Here is a 24,159-nt window from a genome sequence, read left to right on the forward strand (position 1 = left end):
TCTTTTGTGAGTGAACACGTATCTCCCCAGGAAAGCTCTCACACAAGAAGGAAGAAAAATTTTTTCAGTGTATCTGTGCTAATTAGTTTTATGTCAACCTGATGCAAGCTGGAGTCATTTGAGAAGAGGAACTTGGAGATTCCTCCCTTTCTGTGACAGCCTTCAATCACTAAATCATCCTTTAAATTCACGAAGTTCAAAGTCCTGTTCAATGGCTGTGGCCCCACCCAGCCAGTAAGCACCGCTCCCCTTTCCTGCAGTCCCCAGCTAGGGTGCCTGTCCTCTGACTTCAGCCTGCTCAGCTTTGATTGATCCTGAGGAATCAGCTTGGGGTAGGTGGCAGGTCTTTTAGGATGCCTGTCTATCTGCCCACTTCCATCCCTTGTAGTGAATTCCACCATTCACCTTAGGACCTACTTTCCCAGGTGATAGACACCAGCTTGAAGCATTTTGAAAGCCAAGAGCATCCACGGACTGAAACACCACAACAGTCTTTCTCCCACAGGCTCATTCCAGGGCTGGATTCCAGGCCCCTTGTTAGTACCATGACTCACTACATCTCAGTGCTTCATAACATTGACCTGTAATTACTTACATCCTGGTTCCCAGCCCCATCCTATCAACCTGTCAGCTCCTGGAGTCATTTTTCATCCAGGAGCCCAAGAAACTAATTCAGAGTCTAGCATGTGATAAGTTACAAATAATGTCATAAAGGGGTTTGGTTTGCCTAACATGAACCAGGCACCAGAACTGCTGATAGATAGATAGATAGATAGATAGATAGATAGATAGATAGATAGATAGATGACAAACAACACATAAGATGCCTTTTTAGAAATGTATATCCTCATGTGTGCTGTGAGTTGCAGAGAGAAAAGCTGTATAACTTCTTCCATCTCTCAAAAACATTTTTTTCTGCTGAAGAAAACGCATTGGGAGATAAATAGGAGGTATATAGCTCTAGCTCTTCAGTTGTTGGTCTGTATAATTAGCAGAGATTCATTAGTAGGTTAGGGTAGAAGGGCCAAGGCTGAACATCAGCCTGTCCCTGGGTTTCTACAGGACACATCTGGAAGGCAAAGGCAGACAAAATCTCCTGCCTTGTGGAAACAGGCCTCGGGTATCCAAACCTGTGACACAATCGGGCCCCAAGATTAGCCTCAGTCTCTCCCATCGCTTTCCAAAGTCTCACTGTATATTTTCTTACATTATTTGACAAACCTCTTCCAGCCTTGACAAGATAATTGCTTCCATATTACACGGATTTTTTTAAAGAGACATATCTCTGTATCTTCCTGGCAATGATAAATTGTCATCAGAAAATATCATCTCAAGTACTCAGGGCCAACACTTACACAGCTTCAAATGGGAGGGACAACTCATCTTTATTAAAACCCCCGAAGGACTGAGTGCTTTTAAAATAAGTTACAGCTATTAACAATAACATGGACGCACACACACACACACACACACACACACACACACTAAACTCAAGGAAAATAATGTAGGCTGCAATCACGAGTCAGGATAAGGCATGCCCTGCAGACTGAGCCATGATCCAACCTTTATCTAAACTCTGTTAAACCAGCAATCCAGCTGGAAATCTCACCGAGCCACCTTACGTTTATTTGTCCCTTGGTGGCAGCTGAGTTGGAGCACTTGTTGACAGAAGATAAAATCAAGCTTCCAGATGACTCTAGAAGGTAGGACCCCTGGGGAAGCGTGTTCAAGCTGAGTGGACAGAGCTAAAAGGGCAAGAGTGGCACACCTGACCATGCCACCACTGACTTCCAGGCGTTGAGGAACTCACTGTCTTCTTAAGCCTATTTATTCTGGTTTCCCCTTTATCTCTCCATAACACTAAATTTTATTTCCTCTTCCTTGGAAGAACCCCCACTCACTACCCCCTGTCCTTTACTAGGTACCTGAACTCTCTGTTTATTCAGATGGTAGCAAACTTATCAAAAGTTTAAATACTGTCTTCCATATATAAGAGAAAGCACTCAATACAGTTAAAGAACTTATCTTGTGTGTGTCTGGGAGGAGGAGCCCAAGGACACATTATTTTATTTATAAAATAAAAGTTTACACTCCCTACCTCTAAACTCTCTGACAGAGCAAAGGAGCTACCTCAACATGCAGTCTGAGAGCCATCAAGAGAGCTCAGTGGGTAAAGATGCTAGTCCCCGAAGCCTGATGACCTGAGTTTGACTCCAGGACCAACATGGTGGGCGAGAGAGAGCAGATTCCTGAAAGTTGTTCTCTTACCTGCACATGTGCGCCAATGTCCTTGGGCTCCTCCTCCCAGACACACACAAGATAAGTTCTTTAACTGTATTGAGTGCTTTCTCTTATATATGGAAGACAGTATTTAAACTTTTGATAAGTTTGCTACCATCTGAATAAACAGAGAGTTTAGGTACCTAGTAAAGGACAGGGGGTAGTGAGTGGGGGTCCTTCCAAGGAAGAGGAAATAAAATTTAGTGTTATGGAGAGATAAAGGGAAAACCAGAATAAATAGGCTTAAGTAGGGGGAGAGGAGAGAAGGGTCAAGGAGGGAATATGGAGAGGAATAACTCTCACTAAACCTTATGAAAAAACTATATGGAAACCTATTCCAGTAGAAGCTTTGCAGTGGTTTGAATAGGACTGGCCCCTTGGCTCATATATTTGAATGCTTGGTCATTAGGGAGTGGCACTACTTGAGAGGGATTAGCAGGTATGGTCTTGTTGGAGGAAGTGTATGCTGGGGATGAGAATTAAGGTTTCAAGGTCTCTAACCAGACCAAGTGGCTCTCTCTTCCTGCTGTCCGAGGGAAGGATCTGGATATAGAACTCTCAGCTCTTTCTCCAGCACCATGTCTGCCTGCATGCTGCCATGCTTCCCACCATGCTGATGATAGACTGAACCTCTGAAACTGTAAGCCAGCCCCAGTGAAATGATTTCCTTTATAAGAGTTGCCTTGGTCGTGGTGTCTCTTCACAGCAATAGAATGCTAAGACAGGTTTCCAAAAGCATACATATATGAAAGAATTTAAATGTCATTACCATATACTGGAAAAAACATCTTACGCCACCATGTAAAACCTCTAGTGCCAAGAAGGGGTTACATCCTGTTGAATCATTGGCCAAAAGGATACCACAGACACCCTCCCCCACCCCCATTGCCACAGCTACTCTTGCTCTCCACAACATGATGGTAAGGTCCTATTGCTGAAACGCCACTTACATATAATCAAACAGAAAGTCAAGCTGGGGCCCAACCAGAAGCCTCATCCTACTGGCATGCACAGAGCCAGAATGTTCTCTGTATGCCTCAGGAGGAGGAAGGGAATTCATCACTATGACCCAACTGCAAAACCTGAGACCCACAAAAACAACCTCTGTGTAAGATATACTGGTGTGAGGGTGCTGGATAGTAGAGGGAAAACCATCTAAGTTTAAAATTAGATTTGAGGCCCACTCCGTGAGATGGAACCCATACCTGACACAGCAAAAGTGGCCAAGAACTTCAGACTGGATAGGCCATAGACCTACAAGAAAACCTATATAATGACATATAATGACAATGTCTCCTAGTGTCCTGTTTCTGTACCCAAAGGTCAGTGCGTCACTCAGCCCTCATCAGAGAAGCTGCTTTTTAAAACAGATGGGGGTTAACACAGACACACGTCAGACAAAGCACAGAGAGTGAGAGACTGCAGCACGCAGTCCTAAATCGGGGACTCTCATCTAACTTTTCTCATCAAGTCTCAGGGCTCAATGTGGAAGAGGAGGGAGAAAGATTGTGAGAGTCAAAACTGGTGAGTGATTGGTGTCCTCCAGACAGAACAGGAATGATACACATATGAACTTCCGGAGACTGTGCCAGTGTGCGCAAGTTTTGCACATATTCAAGCCAGGCAACAATACTAACACAGAAAAAAAGGAAGTGGACATAATGTCCCACCCCTAAGCAAGAAGCTCCTTGCAATTGATACCTACTGGGAGAGGAACTCAGTTTTCTTCAATGGAGAATCACTGGGCATATCAACCACACTCCAGGGCAGGCTCCATGCCCAGGAATAGTTGGCCAACCCTCCAAGTCTGTTTGCTGTGGAGTTTTTATTTCATTCTGGGTTTTAAGGGGTGGGCATTTTGTCTTACTATATTTGGGGGGGGTTAATTTATTTTTTTGTTTTGGATCTTTTCTGGGAGGAGTTGTCTGGGTTTTTTGTTTTTGTTTGTTTGTTTGTTTTTAAGAAAAGAAGAACAGAAGTTGGGTGGGTATGGAATTGAGATCTGAGAGGAGTTGGGGGAGGAGAAAATAGCAAAATATAATTTATGAAAAAAATTAATAATAAAAAAAAGCTGGTTGAGCAAATAAGAGAAATGTGACGGTGGAGTGATTTAACATCCGTTTCACATTTCTCCAAATAAAATCATTCCCAGACTGTGAGTTCTCTGTCAGTGGGAATTACTCCCTCCATTTCATGCAGTGGCCCAGAAGGCCAACAGAGCACCTGCCCTAAACTGGAAGGAAGCTAATTGCTGCTAAGCAAGCAAACATTCAAAGATGCAGGAGAATGTGTGTAAGTCTCTCCTCTGCCAGGACTGAACAGAGAAGGCACCTTGACGGATAGGCCACTCGGGAGAAGACCGGATGGAAATAAAAGCATCTCTGTCAGCTCTCTTCAAAAGAGGTGGGTTTTAGGCACTGAGGAAATCTCCACTTCCAGCACATGGCAATGGAGAGCAAAGCCATCTAGATGGTTTCAGTGGAGGCAAGAACGTCCCCCCGACATAAATTATCAACCTGTATAGACTGCTTGGTATCTCTTCCAAACATGTTGTTTTCCTTGTATTTGCCTCATTATAACATATTGTCCTTAGAAGAACAGGACTTGGAGGGGAAGCCAAAGCACGTTACACTTGGTGCTAATCAAGGGAAAAACAGTGAGGAGAGACAGCAAACCTGGCCAATTCCAGCCCCACCTCCCAGTGGCCCTCACAGCCAGCTCTCAGAACCCCTGAAACAGAGACCACACACAAGGACTTCAGTTTCCATCTTTAGAGTGGTTAAGTGCAAGCCCTAGAATGTTTCTTGCTCTATCCAGCCTCATTGGGGTGGCAGGGAATCCATTTCTGTGTTCTGCCAATTTTAGAAAATATTTCTTCATGAGTTTATATGAAATGGAATCTAGCAAAAAAACAAACAAAAAACCCTAGTACATAGGAAATTTCCACCAAAGTTGTAGATCAGGTAAGTCAAAATAATATAGGCAGCTTCCATTACCCTTGGTGGTCTTCCAAACTTGAAGACCCTATAGCTAGAGTCAACACACACTTCTGAAAAAGGACTTGAAAGAACCAAGCTGAAACTGGCCTTGAAGCCTATTAGCTCCCATAATATCTGAAGGTTTTACGTGAGCTGTTAAGGGAGAACATGCCATAGTCCTACCCAGGGGTGGAGTCAATAAGCCTTGACAACAGCCAGCATGGCAAGATCAAAGGATGCCAAACGGTGCTTCAATGATATCAGCATTCTCCACAGGTGAATGTCAACTGGCCAGAGTGATATCAAAATGGCTCCAATGTCTGACCACCAACCACTTCTCCTTGGTGTAAAATATCATACTACCCTCTAAATTCCTATCTCTGTACCCATCAGGTAGTGTAGCTTTTAAAACACATCAAAAAAGTTTCTCTGTGCAGTGGATGACACTTAATACAGAAACTCACAACTGATCGAAATGTAGAGTGTCTGCAGAGTGCATGGCCATAAATAGGGCATCTATTGCACGCCTCATCTCCCTGAGGAACTACAGAGGAAGAAGGGACAGAAAGACCATAGGAGCCAGAGATCAGAACAAAGGAGGAAGATGCCAGTGAGAAACCGGTCTCCTCAGGACACAAGGCCCTGCACTAATGAACACACAGGGACTGTGGTTGCCTGCATGAGGCCTGCAAAGATCAGGCCAGGCACCACTCTAGCCTATACAGGAGAGGTGCTCATGACCCACCCATCGGCTTGGCTAAGGAGCTTTTAGAGGTTGATGACTGACAAGTGGAGAGAAACTCAGTTTTCTTTAAGTCTGTGAGCCCCGGTAGGTTGACCATGTACCAATGAATGGCCCTACATCCACAAGTTTATGGGCAGCACAAATTGGATTTGGCAAGTGATAAGGTTTTAAGACATAAATTTGGGAGGTGGAGAGGAAACAGATCTGGAAGGAATTGCAAATGAGGTGGGTGTACTATGACTGTGTGAGATTTTTAAAGAATACAAATATATATTAAAAATTCTTCATAAGGCTTATCTGTTATCAAACCAACACATTTCATAAAAAGCTAAAAGATATGCAAGATACTGTAATTAGTTACTCTATACATAAGAAAAATTCCAGCTATTTTTATGTGGGTTGGATTCAAAGCTCATCAGCACTCAAATCACCGAATGGTTATACTGTCTTGGATCAGGCATAGAAGTATCTTTTCTTTATCAGTAAGACAGTCTGGAGAGTGGGAGCCATTCATGGGAGGAATTATAAGGGTGCACTTTACTTACCTGTGCCGAGAAGCCACAGAAGAAGGCAAACCAGAAGTGCACAAGGGTGAACGCAAAGTTCTTGTAGAAGAAATAGCATAAGAACTTGCACATCCTGTAGTAGGACCACCTTCCATGAACAAGAAGCAGTCGTTGGAGATATCTAAACTGAGCCAATGCATAGTCACTGGCTAAGACTGCTTGCAGTCCTTCCTGACCACTGATGCCAATGCCAATGTGGGCACCTAGAGGGAAAAGAAGATGAGAAAGAGTTGCAGCATCTTTAAGAAACTTATTCCTCTTTTATGTTAGCCATTTTTTGTAACTGTATAACTATAATAATTATTATGGTTTTTCACATATATCCTGAACTAGTCACATGGTTAAGTATTGATCCTAGTTTTATCTAAGAGAAAACTGGGCTGGGTAAAGGTTGGAAATTTGCACTTTACACTTGTAAATATCAAAGATGGAACCAACCCCAGCTGCTAGGAACGAAGCGCTGGCTGCTTTTACCTGCCCTGAGTGGTCTCTCCCTCTCAAACTGTAGAAGGCAAGCAATGCCCTTTTCTAAACTAAGAAATATGCAGGTGTTTTAACTGAAGAGAAATGCCTTAGAGGTACTAGTAGTTATGTAAGTGCTGCCCAGAAAGTATAATTTTTATAAGAACCATGGTAAAATTAAACGAATGAACATTGCTATTACATTGCATCACAGGCTGAAGCAGGACTCCATGCGTGCAGTATGTCTCATTGAGAAAATACCCTCTTACTTTTAATCATGCTGACATCGTTGGCCCCATCACCAATGGCCAAAGTCACAGCATTTCTGTGCTTTTTTACCAACTCTACTACTTGGGCTTTCTGGAGTGGGGTGACTCTGCAGCAAACCACAGTCTTACACACACAGGCGAGCTCCAAAAGATCGTTCTCGACATCACTTTCAAGGGCATGGGCCTGTGTCATCAAAGCAAACAGAACACATGACGATTGTAAATTACAAAGCAAATAGCATGGTTCTTGACTGACTTCATTTCAGAACCATTTCATTACTTGATCAATTCAGGGTTACAGAATCAGTAACAAGACATGAATACTGAGCTGTTGGCAAGTTTCAAGGGAATTTAACATAAAAATAAGAGCTATGTCCTCAGTGTGCCTCCTTGATATGTTACCATGCCATCTTGGCAAGATCTTGCTATGTACTGGGCAGTGGTGGCGCACGCCTTTAATCCGAGCACTTGGGAGGCAGAGGCAGGCAGATTTCTGAGTTCAAGGCCAGCCTGGTCTACAAAATGAGTTCCAGGATAGCCAGGGCTATACAGAGAAACCCTGTCTAAAAAAATATATATATTACTATAAAGTTCTACTAGGAACTACTGAAAATCAATAGAAGCAACAGCTAGAACCTGCTGATATGAACTGCCAACCATGGTGATTTCTACATGGCACACTGCTAGTGTCCTTTGCACTGTTTTGTAGACTTAGTGTTTGTGACTGCCAACGCATAGGCAAGATGAAAAGGACCTGAGCAGAGGCTGTCCCTAGCAAAACACTGTGGCTGAAATCAGGAGCCTGAATAGGAGGGAGACAGGCAACTTGGGCCTCAGTCAGGATTCCCCAACCAATTCCTACCCTTGTTCCACATACCAAGAGCCTTTCTATACCCTCAGCAATTACTGAAAAGAGAACATGATTCTCTCCAATTAACTTTTTTGGACAATTACATTTCTAGAAACATCTCACGTTGTACTCTATGTTAGACACATTCAGAGAAAACATGAGTCTGCTGTTGAGTAACAGCTATTTAGAGTGAACCCTTAGTGAGACACTCGCAGCCCACTCCAGTTTGGCCCGCATATCTTCAGGGGCTCTGTTCGGTAGCACCTTTAGGTCCTCTTATAATTCCCATCAGGCTGCATTGCTACTTAAAAGACTGCCTTTATATCTTTGTATTTGCTAGCATTTTTACTCAATAACATCCGCTCTGCCAGAAAGTCTCCTCTGTTTATTTTTTAAACAAATAATTAAACGTGCCTATTTCTGTGCTCTAAAGGCATTGCATTAATGCCTCTTTTGCAGTATCTGTCATACTTCTATCAGAACTATACTGTGATCTCCCAAACAAGGACTATGCTCCAATCATGTCTGAGTTCTCGGCCACTCTCTAGCACTGTGACCTGGCCAGTCTGTGTAAACAATGAAAATGGTATGAGGCAATGGGTGGGTAAATGAGGCCAAAGCTGTGACTCTGGTGCAGAAAAATTCTATATCAAAGTCTATATGCCTCAGAAAACTGTGGACCATCATTCTCAAATATACCACATGTTCTGAAAGACAAGGCATATAACTGGCTCTTTTGCTCAGAATGGCCCCTTTTGCCTCTGCTCATTTTTCTTTATTATCAACAAGTTAAACGTAGACTTGGGTTTTGATGAAGACAGACCTGGATACATTCAGAAAAGCTTCAGAATTTGAGAGAACTGGAGCTATGATTTAAAAAGAAAGCAAACAAAACCTGACTGTACTAGCAAAAATACAGACAATTCTCCCTAACTGAAGAAGGACATCTCATGGTTTCATGAGCACAGGGCTTTGAAGCAAACAGGGCTCCTGAAGAGCTTCCAGCTTAGAGCCTTCTTTCAACAGAGGAAAAGACAGGCTAGGTGACTATCACCAGAAAGCCCATGCCCTACAAACACTGCTTCCTCAAGCCCAGGGGCCTGTCAAAAGCATAATACAGGAGGGATCCTGTCCTACCGAGCTGCCCAGGCCACTCAACTCCAGATCTCAGCAGACAGACATAACTTTCAGTTGGTGTTCATCTGTGCAAGGGAAAAGTTCATGTCATCTGGACCAGTTTTTGACTGAGCTTGGCCTGCAGCTGAGCTCTGTAACTTTCCACGGTGTGGAAGCAGCACTCTGCTGCGTCTGGGATCCAGCTGGATAGTGCTTAGAGAGCTAGGAGCTAACAGGCGGACGGTCACAAGGGGGAATCTAATAGACTCAGCTCCAACTTCTTTTGTCCACTAAGAAACTGCCTTCAAGAACAAACGTTCATTTTTTCCAAACTCCAAAGTGAAAAATGAGCACCAAAGCCAAAGAAAGATGTGAGATTAAGTTCTTTGTACATAGAAATGATAATTTCACGAGACTGCAGTCGGGGCTTTTGTATTCTAATTAGAGACTCAGGAGGAGCGGTTGAGTTTTGTTTGGGGCTTGGAACCTGAACTGCGTTAGAAGTACAATGCAAGTTTATTCTATTATGACAAGAGCCAGATTTCCTAATGAAATCAAATCGTTTGGCTTTGCTGCAGAACGTTGCTATTTAGAAAAACCACCAGAGGTATCTTAATGGCAATGATTTGGCGTGGTAATTCTGTGAAGGTCAGGTTATGACTCGCAAATCACAAACCTTCGCAAGAACGGTAACTGAAAAACTGATCTGCGCCATCCCCCACCGTCTTCCAAAAGCGTTTAAACCGTTCTGCGAAGCAACGGAAGTAACCGTTTAGGCAGAACTCATAGACTCCCTGCGAACTGTTTCTCCAGAGCCTCACATCCAGTGCGATCCTTCAAACAATGATGTCTGAAAGGCACACTGGAAGTCTTTCCTTCTGCAAACAGGAAATCCTGTGCACGCCCTATCTCTTGTAGTGACATTTGTTTGAAAAACACAAAGGAGACTCTCATTAAGGCAGCACAAAAGAGATGATTGCTGGAGTAAAGAAAAAGAGAAGAACAGCCTCGGGCAAACTCACCAAACTGTGGCCATTTATGACTAAGGCATATTCTCCTGTCACAGCCTCTCCTGCACCCGCGTCCAACCCCAACCGCTGCTTGTTGTCATAAACTGCATGTCCATTGGAAAAACTCGTGCTTTGTCCAAGCAAATTTTCCTTTGCTTTCCTTAAAGAATAAGAGAATTAAAAAAAGGCATAACAAAGCACACAGAGCTTGTCTATAACTGAACCAAGAGGCCGGCCTGGAAATGAACTCATGCTACCACTCTTCAGCGTAAGGCCCAGGTATTAGGCCACCAAGCAGAGGGAAGGCCAGACAGCAGTGCATGTCAATCCTGCAGGGGCTGGGGGAGCACAAGGAACTAGGCAGCTAAACACAGAGAAAACAGAACTACCTCAAACATTTTACACTACCTAAAAACTGGCTTTAACCAAGGAATCTTGATAGCTTTGGTGTATAAAGAACCACTCTCTGGAAAAACGGTGTTTTTCAATATGCTAAACAAAAACTAAAGGCGATGAATGAAACCTTCTCATTACAGAGCACTCCCCTCCTTCCCTCTCTCTTTCCTTTTCTCCATTTTTCCCTCTCCCTTTCTTCCTGACGTACGTACATACGTGTGTGTGTGTGTGTGTGTGTGTGTGTGTGTGTGTGTGTGTGTGCGCGCGCGCGCGCGCGCGCATGCGCTCATCATTATATAACCTGGCTGAAAACAATAGTCCACTTATAAACACATTTTGTTTAACTTTGAAAGAGATTCATGATGCCATTTATTATTATAAAATAAAAGAAAAATATTTTAAGTAAAAATAAAATCCTCATAAGTTTAAATGATAACAATGACCTTGTGAGAAACTCCAAACTCCAAACATGGGGTTTTTACAAATAGAAATTCCTCGCAATGCTAAAGACCTAATCAGTAGCTTATATGATGACATAAGCCCATTAGAACTGGCATTCTACTGTTCTCCTAAAAAATGTGATAATGTCTTTAATAGGAAGGTAAATTCCCACCCAGAAGACCTGTGGGTGACCAGGTTATAAATAACAGGTCTGTTGGCATGACCACAGTAGCTTCCATCATAGGAATACCGGCAGATGTCCCCTGCAGAAGGATGCCCAAGCCAGCCCCTGCATGTGAATATACCACTACATGTATAGATGAATTCCAGAAGAAAACAGAAAGTGAAGAATAGGTTAGCAGATGTTTCGACTTATGGCAAAATGAACTGTCTTCTTGATGTCCTGCCCAGTGTGGAAAGCATTTATTACAATGAGTTTATGCTGAAGATCCTCTGATGGGAGAGAATGGTCATATTAAAACAAGCATTATGCCTTCAGCTTTTGAGTTATTTAACATACAGTGATGCATATAAAAATGCATCACCAAGAGTTTATGTATGAACTACAAAAGCAGACCCAGAAGCAAAGGCAGGTCACCTTGTTTCCTGGCTCAACACTGCCCTCTGCTGTCCGGGACCAAAATCGTGCCTGCACTTAGACTTGTCACTCAGCCTTGGTTCCAAGGATGATATCAGACAGTTAGCAGGCAGTTTGCAGAAACAAACAAAAGGATGTGTAAGGTTAGAAGGCTGTTTGAAATGCACTGTGGGGAAGGAGACAGAGCAGGCACAGAGGATTACTGTTGCAAGCAGAAGGCTCCAATGTCCTCGGTAGATAAGCAACCCAATGAACGCTCATCATGGTCATGAAAACTGGCAGCGCCATCTGATGAATGGGAGAAATGATACCAGACATGAATGTGTGTCTCTGACGGCACTGCAGATCTCATAAACTGGGCTTTGAGAAGGCACTGAAGCAAAAAAAAAACATCTCCCAGGGTTTCCTGTTTGGTGAGGCTCCCATTTGCTGTGTAAATGACTCAACCTCTATTTCCCCCTTGCAAAACGAAAACATTCCAAGGGAGGGTGAAGTTCATGAACACACTGGCTGAAATTCTACTTATTTAGGAGCTTTCCCCAACAATGTCTCCCTAACATGTGACACAAGTCCCTTTCCAGGCAGAAAAAGAACAATTTTTATGCTCTGCTAAAATTGCTAATGCTCCCCCCACCCTCCAAGGCCTTCACTCCCTGCCAGACTGGAATGAGTGCACTGTAAGACCTGGGTGGGTGTTCATAGCTGTCCTTTCTCTTACTTCCTGGAACTCAGCTCTCCAAACACAAGCTGGTTCTTGCAAATGCAATTCATCAGGAAGGAAGAAAGCTACACATAGTACCTTTCGGTGAAGATGGACAGTGTGTGGGCATCCGACATTCTACTGGACCTCAGAATACAAACAGATGTGAAAAGAAGGGCTCTGCCTTCTAGGCTTTGTAATGAGGGCAGTTTAGTACAATGCTGTAATGCAGAACCATAGGCAGGGTTGAGTTGACTAGAGCACTCACAGCCCATACCATCTGAACACACTACAGCGGAGGGAGGGAGCGCTGTGCTCAGCCATGCATTCAGCCTGCAAAGGAGAGAGGGGGTGCGAGGGATGAGCCATTTTCCTCAGTCCTTTCCTGGCACTCTAGATGCAGGAAGTAAAAGAGATCTGTTAGGAAATAGATTTAAATTATGACATTATGTTTAAAGGAAAATAATTTGGACTTTGGTAAAAGGCCAGAGCTTTGAGCTTGCTTGTTCCTTGGAAACTTGGGTCTGCCTCTGACAGATTAGCTATCTGACTTTAGGCCACTTGATTAGTCCGGGGCAGATCCAGGACTCCAAATTCCTAGTTCTTGGTTATCAAAACAAATGGCTTTACATATACAGCCAGCCACAGGCTATCTCTAGGTTGGAGTAAGATATGCCACCAGAGAGTAATGAAGGAGACAGCACCGCCCTTCAGAGAGTGAGGAAGAAAGGAAGTGAGTGAACTTTTTAGTTCAAGCTTCCAGTTCATTGCCCCACAGACTGTTAAAGACGTCGATCCTTTATCGTCGATCAGAAATCGGGGACCGGCTCAGAGAGCGATCAACCCCCTGAAAACAGGGAACTGTGTGCACCAAAATGCACATCAGAAGTCAAAATGTAATGCTTTAGAGTGTTACAATTTATGAGAAGAAACCTGACCTACTAAAACAGTTTACTCGGGATAACAGAACTTGAGCATTCAAACCTATTTGGTCGCTACTGTCATTAATGACTCTATGATATCACAGTCAGTGTTATGTTCTGCTCCACGAAAGGACTCCTAACTGGCCAATATCTTATAAACAGCCTACATCACACAGCTAATTTTCAGTACCTGCCCCAAGAGCCATTTACAAGAGGTACCAGTGATTAAAGATTTTACTGCTTAGAGAGGGGCTATAGAGTCCTAGTGTCTCTGCGTGGGTACTTGGAGGCAGCTGGGTCATTTAATGAATTTTTCTGAGAACAAAACATGGTGGCTCAGAAATGAAACACTGGATGCGTTATCTTGTCTGACTGATCAAAACCTCATTGTCTATTTTCCTTGCAGCAGAAGATACATGCTCTGTTAAAATGACAGAATCCATGAAATAACCTCAGAAACTGGCAGGACTTAATTGTAGACCTGTGGGCATGAGACTAACACAGGGATGACTGTAGACCTGTGGGCCTGTGGCCAACATAGGGCTTAACTTAAACCTGTGGGCATGCTGCCAACACTAAAGCATCAATGGGAACCAACTCAATCAGGGTTCCACATGTCCAAAAATGGCTAACAACTATGTTATGTGCGTGCTGCGTGGCATGAACATTACTCATCGATGTTGACGACATCTAAACACATTGGACAGGATTAACTACAAGCATGTACATATTGTCCATCCAATGGCTCCTCCCTCAGATCCTTCTCTTTCAACACATTTTTTTTGCATGAACTCAAAAACATAGCACAAGAACATGAAAGGGCACACATTTATGATTTTAATCCCCAAGGCTGTGGGCTTAGATATAAATCGCCAAGACTGGGAATGTAGCGGGGACCTCCAAACAATGGTTCCCCTTAGGAGCTCTTTCCCCTCGAGTTTCATAGGAAGCATATTCATTCTGGAAAGGTATTCACTCTGCCTGCAGAATTTTCTATCATACATTGTTTCCATGGTACATGCAAAACATGATGGAACCTCCAAGTCTGAGTTAGAATAAGCATGGCCAGCCAGTCAGCTAAGCAAGGTAACCCCGGGGCGTGTGAGATGCTACACCTAGATGTAATTATTTTCCTTTGAATAGTTTTCTTCTCATTAAAGTAAAACGTGTTTTTAGGGTGTTTTGAGGGTTTTTTTGGTTTTTTGTTTTTGTTTTTGTTTTTTTCGAGACAGGGTTTCTCTGTATACTCACTCTGTAGATCTGTAGACCTGGAACTCACTCTGTAGACCAGGCTGGCCTCGAACTCAGAAATCCTCCTGCCCTGCCTCCCAAGTGCTGGGATTAAAGGCGTGCGCCACCACTGCCCAGCTAGGGTTTGTTGTTTTTTTATCAATTGTAAAAATTTGCATGAATACTACTACTCAGTAATTATGTAAGGAAAGAGAAAAAAAAGAAGAAGCTGGTTGCCTTTCCATTACTTAGAACCATGGCATATACTTCCCAGGGCTTGAAAGGTAGTTAGGAGGATGCATGTATAGTGCCGTGTGTGTGTGTGTGTGTGTGTGTGTGTGTGTGTGTGTGTGTGTGAGTGTATTGGCAAAACATATCATTCTATGCATGTTTTATAATCTCACTTTTAACTAAATATGTCACCCATCTTCTAAAGTTAATAAAGCAAAATCACTTTTTTATTGTTTTTTTTAATTAGGTATTTTCTTCATTTCCATTTCCAATGCTACCCGAAAAGTCCCCCAAACCTTACCCCCCACCTCCCACCCCCCCACTCCCAGTACTTGGCCCTGGCCTTCCCCTGTACTGGGGCATATAAAGTTTGCAAGACTAATGGGCCTCTCTTTCCACTGATGGCCAACTAGGTCATCTTGTGATACTTATGCAGCTAGAGACACAAGCTTCTGGGGGTACTGGTTAGTTCATAAAGTTGTTCCACCTATAGGGTTGCAGATCCCTTTAGATCCTTGGGTACTTTCTCTAGCTCCTCCATTGGGGACCTTGTGTTCCATCCAATAGCTGACTGTGAGCATCCACTTCTGTGTTTGCTAGACCCTGGCATAGTCTCACAAGAGACTGTTATATCAGGATCCTTTCAGCAAAATCTTGCTAGTGTGTACAAAGGTGTCAGCGTTTGGAGGCTGATTATGGGATGGATCCCCGGATATGGCAGTCTTAATATGGTCCATCCTTTCATCTCAGCTTCAATCTTTGTCTCTGTAACTTTTTCCATGGGTGTTTTGTCCCAATTCTAAGAAGGAACAAAGTGTCCACACTTTCGTTTTCGTTCTTCTTGAGTTTCATGTGTTTTGCAAACTGTATCTTCTATCTTGGGTATTCTAAGTTTCTGGGCTAATATCCACTTATCAGTGAGTACATATTGTATGAGTTCTTTTGTGATTGGGTTACCTTACTCAGGATGATGCCCTCCAGGTCCATCCATTTGCCTAGGAATTTCATAAATTTATTCTTTTTAATAGCTGAGTAGTACTCCATTGTGTAAATGTACCACATTTTCTGTATCCATTCCTCTGTTGAGGGGCATCTGGGTTCTTTCTAGCTTCTGGCTATTATAAATAAGGCTGCTATGAACATAGTGGAGCATGTGTCCTTCTTACATGTGTTGGAACATCTTCTGGATATATGCCCAGGAGAGGTATTGCGGGATCCTCCAGTAGTACTATGTCCAATTTTCTGAGGAACCGCCAGACTGATTTCCAGAGTGGTTGTACAAGCTTGCAATTCCATCAACAATGGAGGAGTGTTCCTCTTTCTCCACATCCTCGCCAGCATCTGCTGTCACCTGAATTTTTGATCTTAGCCATTCTGGCTGGTGTGAGGTAGAATCTCAGGGTTGTTTTGATTTGCATTTCCCTGATGATTAAGGATGCTGAACATTTTTTCAGGTGCTTCTCAGCCATTCAGTATTCCTCGGGTGAGAATTCTGTTTAGCTCTGAGCCCCATTTTTAATGGGGTTATTTGATTTTCTGAAGTCCACCTTCTTGAGTTCTTTATATATATACTGGATATTAGTCCCCTATCTGATTTAGGATAGGTAAAGATCCTTTCCCAAACTGCTGGTGGCCTTTTTGTCTTATTGATGGTGTCTTTTGCCTTACAGAAGCTTTGCAATTTTATGAGGTCCCATTTGTCAGTTCTCGATCTTATAGCACAAGCCATTGATGTTCTATTCAGGAATTTTTCCCCTGTGCCCATATCTTCAAGGCTTTTCCCCACTTTCTCCTCTATAAGTTTCACAGTCTCTGGTTTTATGTGGAGTTCCTTGATCCACTTAGATTTGACCTTAGTACAAGGAGATAGGAATGGATCAATTCGCATTCTTCTACATGATAACTGCCAGTTGTGCCAGCACTATTTGTTGAAAATGCTGTCTTTTTTCCACTGGATGGTTTTAGCTGACCATAGGTGTGTGGGTTCATTTCTGGGTCTTCAATTCTATTCCATTGGTCTACTTGTCTGTCGCTATACCAGTACCATGCAGTTTTTATCACTATTGCTCTGTAGTATAGCTTTAGGTCAGGCATGGTGATTCCATCAGAGATTCTTTTATCCTTAAGGAGAGTTTTTGCTATCCTAGGTCTTTTGTTATTCCAGATGAATTTGCAGATTGCCCTTTCCAATTCGTTGAAGAATTGAGTTGGAATTTTGATGGGGATTGCATTGAATCTGTAGATTGCTTTTGGCAAGATAGCCATTTTTATTATATTGATCCTGCCCATCCATGAGCATGGGAGATCTTTCCATCTTCTGAGATCTTCTTTAATTTCTTTCTTCAGAGACTTAAAGTTCTTAATCATACAGATCTTTCACTTCCTTAGTTAGAGTCACGCCAAGGTATTTTATATTATTTGTGACTATTGAGAAGGGTGTTGTTTCCCTAATTTCTCTCTCAGCCTGTTTATCCTATGTGTAGAGAAAGGCCATTGACTTGTTTGAGTTAATTTTATATCCAGCTACTTCACTGAAGCTGTTTATCGGGTTTAGGAGTTCTCTGGTGGAATTTTTAGGGTCATTTATATATACTATCATATCATCTGCAAAAAATGATATTTTGACTTCTTCCTTTCCAATTTGTATCCCCTTTATCTCCTTTTGTTGTCTAATTGCTCTGGCTAGGACTTCAAGTACAATGTTGAATAGGTAGGGAGAAAGTGGACAGCCTTGTCTAGTCCCTGATTTTAGTGAGATTGCTTCCAGCTTCTCACCATTTACTTTGATGTTGGCTACTGGTTTGCTGTAGATTGCTTTTATCATGTTTAGGTATGGGCCTTGAATTCCTGATCTTTCCAAGATTTTTATCATGAATGGGTGTTGGATTTTGTCAAATGCTTTCTCCTCATCTAACGAGATGATCATGTGGTTTTTGTCTTTGAGTTTGCTTATATACTGGATTATGTTGATTGATTTCCGTATATTAAACCATCCCTGCGTCCCTGGAATGAAACCTACTTGGTCAGGATGGATGATTGGCAAAATCACTTTTATTGACTATTTTGTATTTCATTGCTTGCCAATATCATAGTATTTAACAAAATTCTTCCTAACTAATATGAGCTATTTCTAATTATTATACCGAATGAAGGGATAAATATTTCCTCAGCTACATATTCATGCATTTGTTCATTTATTTCCTTAGAAGAAATTCTTAGATCAGGTGTCTGGGTAAGAGCATGCACGTTTATACATTTGAAATACATTGCTAGTTTCCCCTTTTGGAGAATTCGGCCATTGGAAGGTCCCAACAATAATCCATAAATAACACACATTTTCCTACATTTCTTCTATAAAATGACAGCTATGACATCTATGTAGCCAGCCAGTTGTAGCTGGATGAAATCTTGGAGTATAAGCTCAACTGCTCCTTCTCCAGCTCTTCCTATGAACTCATAGGGCCATCTCTTTACCCAGAACATGCCTTGCCTGTGAAGGGAGCCAGACACAGAATGAAAAAGTTAAATTCTTGGTTTGGAACTCCAAGTTAGACTCTTGAAAAGTACAGCATATCACTCTACACCCTATCAACTGGGAATTTTACTGAGTATTTTAAGAGGAAAAAAAAATAAAGTTTCTTCAAGCCTCAAAAGATGAGATAAAGTTGTCTTAAGGAGCAGAGGCGTGGGGGGGGGGGGAGAGGAGTTCCTCTAAAACTGAGTGTCTAAACGGTTCCCTTGGCCCTGTCTGTGAGAGAGTGTCTCTGCTGATGATAACGTGGGAAGGCCCGTTCCCTGTGGGTCTGGCCTATGTATGAAATCTCACTGAGGGGGAGCCAGGGAGCAAGGCAGGAAACAGCATTCCTCCCTGGTTCCTTCACAGGTCCCTGCTTTCAGATTTCTCCCTTGAGTTCCTGCCCTGACTTCCCCCTCTGATGGACTTTTTTCTGGAAGTGTATTATGAAGTAAACCCTTTCCTCCTCAAGTTGTTTTTGGAGAGATCCACCTTCAGTGAAATATGATGTCTTTGAAGGAAATATTTGATTCTTTAAACATGGCCTAACACAAAATAAACAGGGTCCTGTGCTTAGCCACAGCTGACACTGCCCACTGCCCTCATCCCTGGATATCCACACTGATGTGTCTCCATCCCTGGGCATTCACCCTGATGCTGCCTGCATCCCTGGGCATTCATGATGATGCTGCCTCCATCCCTGGGCATTCACACTGATGCTACCTGCATTCCTGGGCATTCACACTTATGTGTCTCCATCCCTGGGCATTCACACTGATACTGCCTGCATCCCTGGGCATTCACACTGATACTGCCTGCATCCCTGGGCATTCACACTGATGCTGCCTCCATCCCTGGATATTCACACCGATGCTAATGTCTTCTTTGGGAGGTTTTTGTTGCCTGTTTGCAATTTTATACTTCCAAGAGTAGAAGGTAAACAACCATTAACCACTGCTCTGAGTTTGTGGAGTTTTGTTTGTTTGTTTTCTCTTAGCCTCTGGACAAATTCAATGCATGTGCCATAAGTTGTATTGTTGGTTTTTTTAAAAGATCTCATGATCCATTTTCCCTAAAATAAACAGAGACATGTAAAGCCTGAGTGCCTAGCCATGACGCCTGAGAATATTACTTTTGAAATTTCAGGTTTATTTGTATAAGTTGATGGGGAAAGTTGTTTAAATTTTAATAATTAAAATACAAATTAACTATACCAGGAAATAGAGAGAAAAAAAAACCTTTTGATTTATTGGTTTTATAAACTGTATAGAAATTCCCGAATTATAGATACACACATGTATATGTATGAACATAAATGACAATTTCTCTTTAAAAATAATATTTTAATTAAGTATCAAAGTATTAGTATTTCCCCAAAGGTCCCATGAATTCTAGCATAAAACTGACCCAAAATTTACCTGGAAATCATTAACTCCAATAAAAACATGGTCAGTGTTCTGTTAATAAAAAAATAATATCTTTCTTAAAACTATACAAATAATTAAAATACATATCAGTAATACTGAAAACAGTTTCCCATTTTTTTATTTGACGAAGACATACATGTTCTCCTGTCAGAGCATCTCACCAGCACGTGAGAACCCTTTTCTTTTCTGCTCAGGGTAAGGTCGAAACAGTGGCAGCATCGATCTACAGATATCAATAGGTTCAATGCCAACTAAGACTTCCTTCCCTGCCCACCAAGCTTTGGTCAGAGAAGCCGTAGAAGCAGCAAGCAAAACTGTTACAAGCCAACCTTTTTCAATTTTAGAGGAAAATAATTATTTAGATTTTTAATGTTTTTTTTTCAAATTAAGTTACAGAAAATAAATATTATAAGTGAATAGATAGTAAGACTATTAGTTCTCCAAATGTAATGTCCAGTGACAATGAGCACTCTTGTGTTTTTTTGGCAGTAGATGGCAGCTGTACAAACAGCCAAGCATGCCACCTCTCATAAGCGCTCACAATTCTGACCACCTACGCTATCCCCTACAAGCTGAGTGTTTGAAAGTTATCTTATCACAAACTGCATGTGCCTATTAAACATTAATCCCAGTACTCCATACCCCAGAGACCTGACTCGGAGATGGAAGGGAGCCAGGAAACGGGTTTTTAAAGCGTACATTCTGTGACGACACCACTCATCGTCACTTAATATCTTCCAGGTTTTTGTCAAGGAACATTTTAAAGCACAACATACATGACTTGAGATTCTTCCCTGAGAACACCTGGGAAATGTTGGAGGCCCGAAGGCAATGCCTCGTTGCCAATATCAACCCTTGGTGAGGAACGTGATTGAGGCCTAAGGAGGTGCTCCGAAACAGGAATGGGAGAACTGTCTCACGGCCCTGCCCCTTCCCAGACTCCCTTTCCTTCAACACGCACCTGAGTTCTTCTCGCACTTCCCCAGCCGTGTTCCCCGTTATCACAAATAGAGCATCCATGGCGTCTGTCAGCACATTGCAGGCATAACCGATATTGATGGCAGTTTCTGGCACAAAGAAAGATTACCTCTGTTACTAGTAGTGTTACCTTTTCCATAAAGTTTTGGAACTGTGGCTGTGTTTCCTCAGAGCCTATCAGCTCCATGGATGTTAGTGAACACACAAAGCATCATATGATACAGTTGGCCAGGAGAGAAGCCCAAGACCTGAGACCCATAACCAAATTTGCCATTCACTGAACCCTTGGAGAATAGGCACATCTATGAATCCATGGGGTCTCATTTGGTTTCCAAAACTACCTTTAGATTCCCAAACCAATACTCATTTAGATATCCTAAGGTCCTAGGGTATAATGAAGAGAAAATATAAAACCAACCGTTTACCAGAAACCTCAATTAATTTCATTAGAGCGCCAAAATACTAAACTTGGCTAATATTCAAACCTAATATGATAGACTAATAATTGAAGGCAAATGCATGAAACCTTTCATAGTTTTCCCACTTAATGAAATTGGAGGGGGCTGTAGAGTTAGCTCAGTGGTTAAGAGCACTGACTGATCTTCCAGAGGTCCTGAGTTCAATTCCCAGCAACCAGATGGTGGCTCACAACCATCTGTAATGGGACCCAATGCCCTCATCTAGTGTGTCTGAAGACAGCTACAGTTCTCATAGACATAGAATAAATACATAAAATCTTTAAAAGAAACAGAAAAAGAAAAAAATTGGAATTTAATCATCAGTTGAAGACCCACCCAGAGCTACTGTTCTGTCAGAGACCTGGAGGAGTATACCATACTCAGCAAGGGCTGCTCTAATTTTATAGTCATTTGATTCTAACAGTATAGAATCATGAAACACTAGTTAGTTCTACAGGATTGTTCATCTTGTCCTAAATCAAAACAGACAAATAATGAAATCTCAGTATAGATTTCAAAGCAAAGAAATCAGATAAATAATGGTAAATTCATAGGTACTTGCAATAATTGAATAGCTGAACCCACAACACATGTCAGCTGCAGTAAGTCTCATGTAATTTAAGTACCATAAGTCTCAAATTTCTGCTGTTTAATTTTGTAATTAATAATTTAGGTAGAATAAACAGAAGTGGTAGGTAGGCCTGGTGGCCCAGGCAGGGTCCAAAGTTCAAGGCCTGCCTCTGTGGAGGATTTGAGGCCAGCCTGGGCAATTTAGTGAAGCCTGTCTCAAAATAAAAGGTAAGGAAGGATGGGATATGCAGCTGAGTGGAAGACTGCTTGCTTGGCATGTGTGAGACCCTAGGTTAAATCAATAGAACTACAAAGAGACAGGCAGACAGACAGACAGATAATGGGAATATACTCATGTGTGTGTGTGTGTGTGTGTGTATGCACATATATATGTATATACACACACATACGTATATTCCCATTATCTGTACATATATGTATATATATATATATATATATATATATATATATATATATATATATATATAGTTCCATAGAAAATTGATTTATCACATTTGCAAACGTCTAAATGCTGTATAGGGCACCTAACAAAGTGAATATAGTCTTTAAAGTGCATGCTGGTTAGCTGAATATTTTCTGTTTCCTAATGACTCAGCATCAAATTTTAAACTTTCATTATGAGCAACAGATTAAAGACTTATTAAACTATTTTTTTCTTTCTTAGTGTCTGGTCATTCCTAAAAGTGGTTCAGTTCTCACAGGCAATCCTGGAGTTTAGCCAGGTGCACTGGTCCGGCTATGATAGTCGTTCAAACATAGTAATGTGTCCACAAGGCACAGCAAAGCAGCTGGTGCACTTAGCCTGGGGAGCTCACTCGACACTCTGAGATCTCGATCTCCTGCAGCTCCCTACTGAAGGCGAACACGAGACCTCCAGACCCTTGCTACAGCTCAATAGGACAATGCTAACACGAAAACCACACAGAGTGTTTTTCTCTCTAGGGGTGGCTACCGTACAGAAACTCTGCTGACCAGAGAATATACTATGCAAGGTATTTTTGTTAGTTTGAAGGGTTTTTTGCATTTTTATTTACATATTTTATTTATTATTTTCATTACTTTTTACTTTAAATTCTGATTAGTTTTTAAATAATAAGTTCATATGTTTTTAAAGCTTTTTTTTTAAAGATTTTACTTTTCTTAAATAGAGGACTAGAAAAATAATGAACTGCTTTAAGTTTTTGATTAACTTTTTTTTTCCAAAGAATTAACTCCCCCTCTTCAAACATCACCATTACCTATTTCCAAATTACCTTGTTTGTCTCCTGTTAGAATCCAGATCTTAATATTGGCTAGTGAGAGACTTGTAATTGTTTCAATAACACCTTCTTGTAATTTATCTTCGACAGCGGTGGCACCTAATAGCTTCATTGGAGAGTAAAGAATAACTTACATTAATACACGCAAGGAACACGTGTAACATCTGTAGTTTCAGTCAGAGTTTAAAGGTCAAGGAACAGGAGATGATGATGTAGTAAATACCCTATTGTATACATAAATTAATCAATCTTGTAGGCACCTGGAAGGAAATTCCTAAGTCAAGCCTACTTAATAACAAAGGCCCAGGGAGGTATCCTTCACATACAGGAGATGGTATAGTCAGATGACATGTTTGCATAAATGGGCTGACGCTACTCCTCTAATAATTTAAGAAGTCCCTGGCTGCTTCTTCACTTTCAGCAGCAAAGGAGAGGTCCAAAGGAAAGCTCTCAACTTGTAGTCAAAAAACTGAGGGGCAAAAGGTGGTGCCATTCTATGAAGTAAAAGGCCAGCAGGTAGCCAGTCAGTGGTGGTGCATGCCTTTAATTCCAGCACTTGGTAAGCAAAGGCAGGCAAATCTCTATGAGTTCAAGACCAGCCTGGTCTACAGAGTGCGTTCCAGGACAACCAAAGCCGTTGCACAAAGAAACCCTGTCTCAGCAAACAAACATAAGGTGCTCTAATACAAAGTGGAGAATAGAAATAGAAGTTCAGTTTTCACCCTAATGACAAGACCTGCTTCCTGCTACTCTCAGCTACCAAAGTCATTGGTCACTGACAAGAATGGTTTCTAAAACAGACCCCACTCTGAGTCATCATCAGAGTCTCCTGATCCGGAATCATTCACAGCCATAGTTCTGCTCTCTTTGTCAACTGCTTCTGCTCTAAAAATGTGCATCAGAAAGCAGAGAGAGGAGATGAGTATGTTGTATCAAAGATAAACTGGGGGTTGGTAAATAAAGAGTCTACAATCCTTTACTTTGGGAAGACTTCCATCGCTTAAGTTACTGCTAGCAAAGCCAGTCCGTTCCACTGGCCACTGGGGCCACACATAGTAGGCTGAAACCCAGCACACAAAGCATGGCCCACCATTGAAAGAGAACCATGTGCTATGTGTAAGATGATTTAGCAAACAA

The 24,159-nt window shown here is 41.9% G+C and overlaps 1 protein-coding gene across 6 annotated transcripts in view; it reads right to left on the reverse strand.

The window, feature by feature from the left end:
- Atp8b4 (ATPase, class I, type 8B, member 4) overlaps positions 1-24,159 on the reverse strand; it is a 179,697-nt gene that overhangs the window by 30,495 nt on the left and 125,043 nt on the right. For 3 of the 6 annotated variants that reach the window (XM_006499495.1, NM_001359975.1, NM_001080944.3), the window contains 5 exons: positions 23,017-23,128; positions 20,698-20,803; positions 10,289-10,436; positions 7,301-7,484; positions 6,549-6,772 (listed from right to left, as the gene is read on the reverse strand). In XM_006499495.1, coding sequence (XP_006499558.1) covers positions 6,549-6,772; positions 7,301-7,484; positions 10,289-10,436; positions 20,698-20,803; positions 23,017-23,128 — 774 coding nt within the window. Of the gene's footprint in view, positions 1-6,548; positions 6,773-7,300; positions 7,485-10,288; positions 10,437-17,849; positions 18,286-19,727; positions 19,767-20,697; positions 20,804-23,016; positions 23,129-24,159 lie in introns of those variants that run through there. The other 3 variants (XM_006499498.4, XM_006499500.3, XM_006499499.4) reach the window with 3 other exon arrangements.

Source organism: Mus musculus, chromosome 2 (assembly GCF_000001635.26).
Source record: "Mus musculus strain C57BL/6J chromosome 2, GRCm38.p6 C57BL/6J".
NCBI classification, from domain to species: Eukaryota; Metazoa; Chordata; class Mammalia; order Rodentia; family Muridae; genus Mus; species Mus musculus.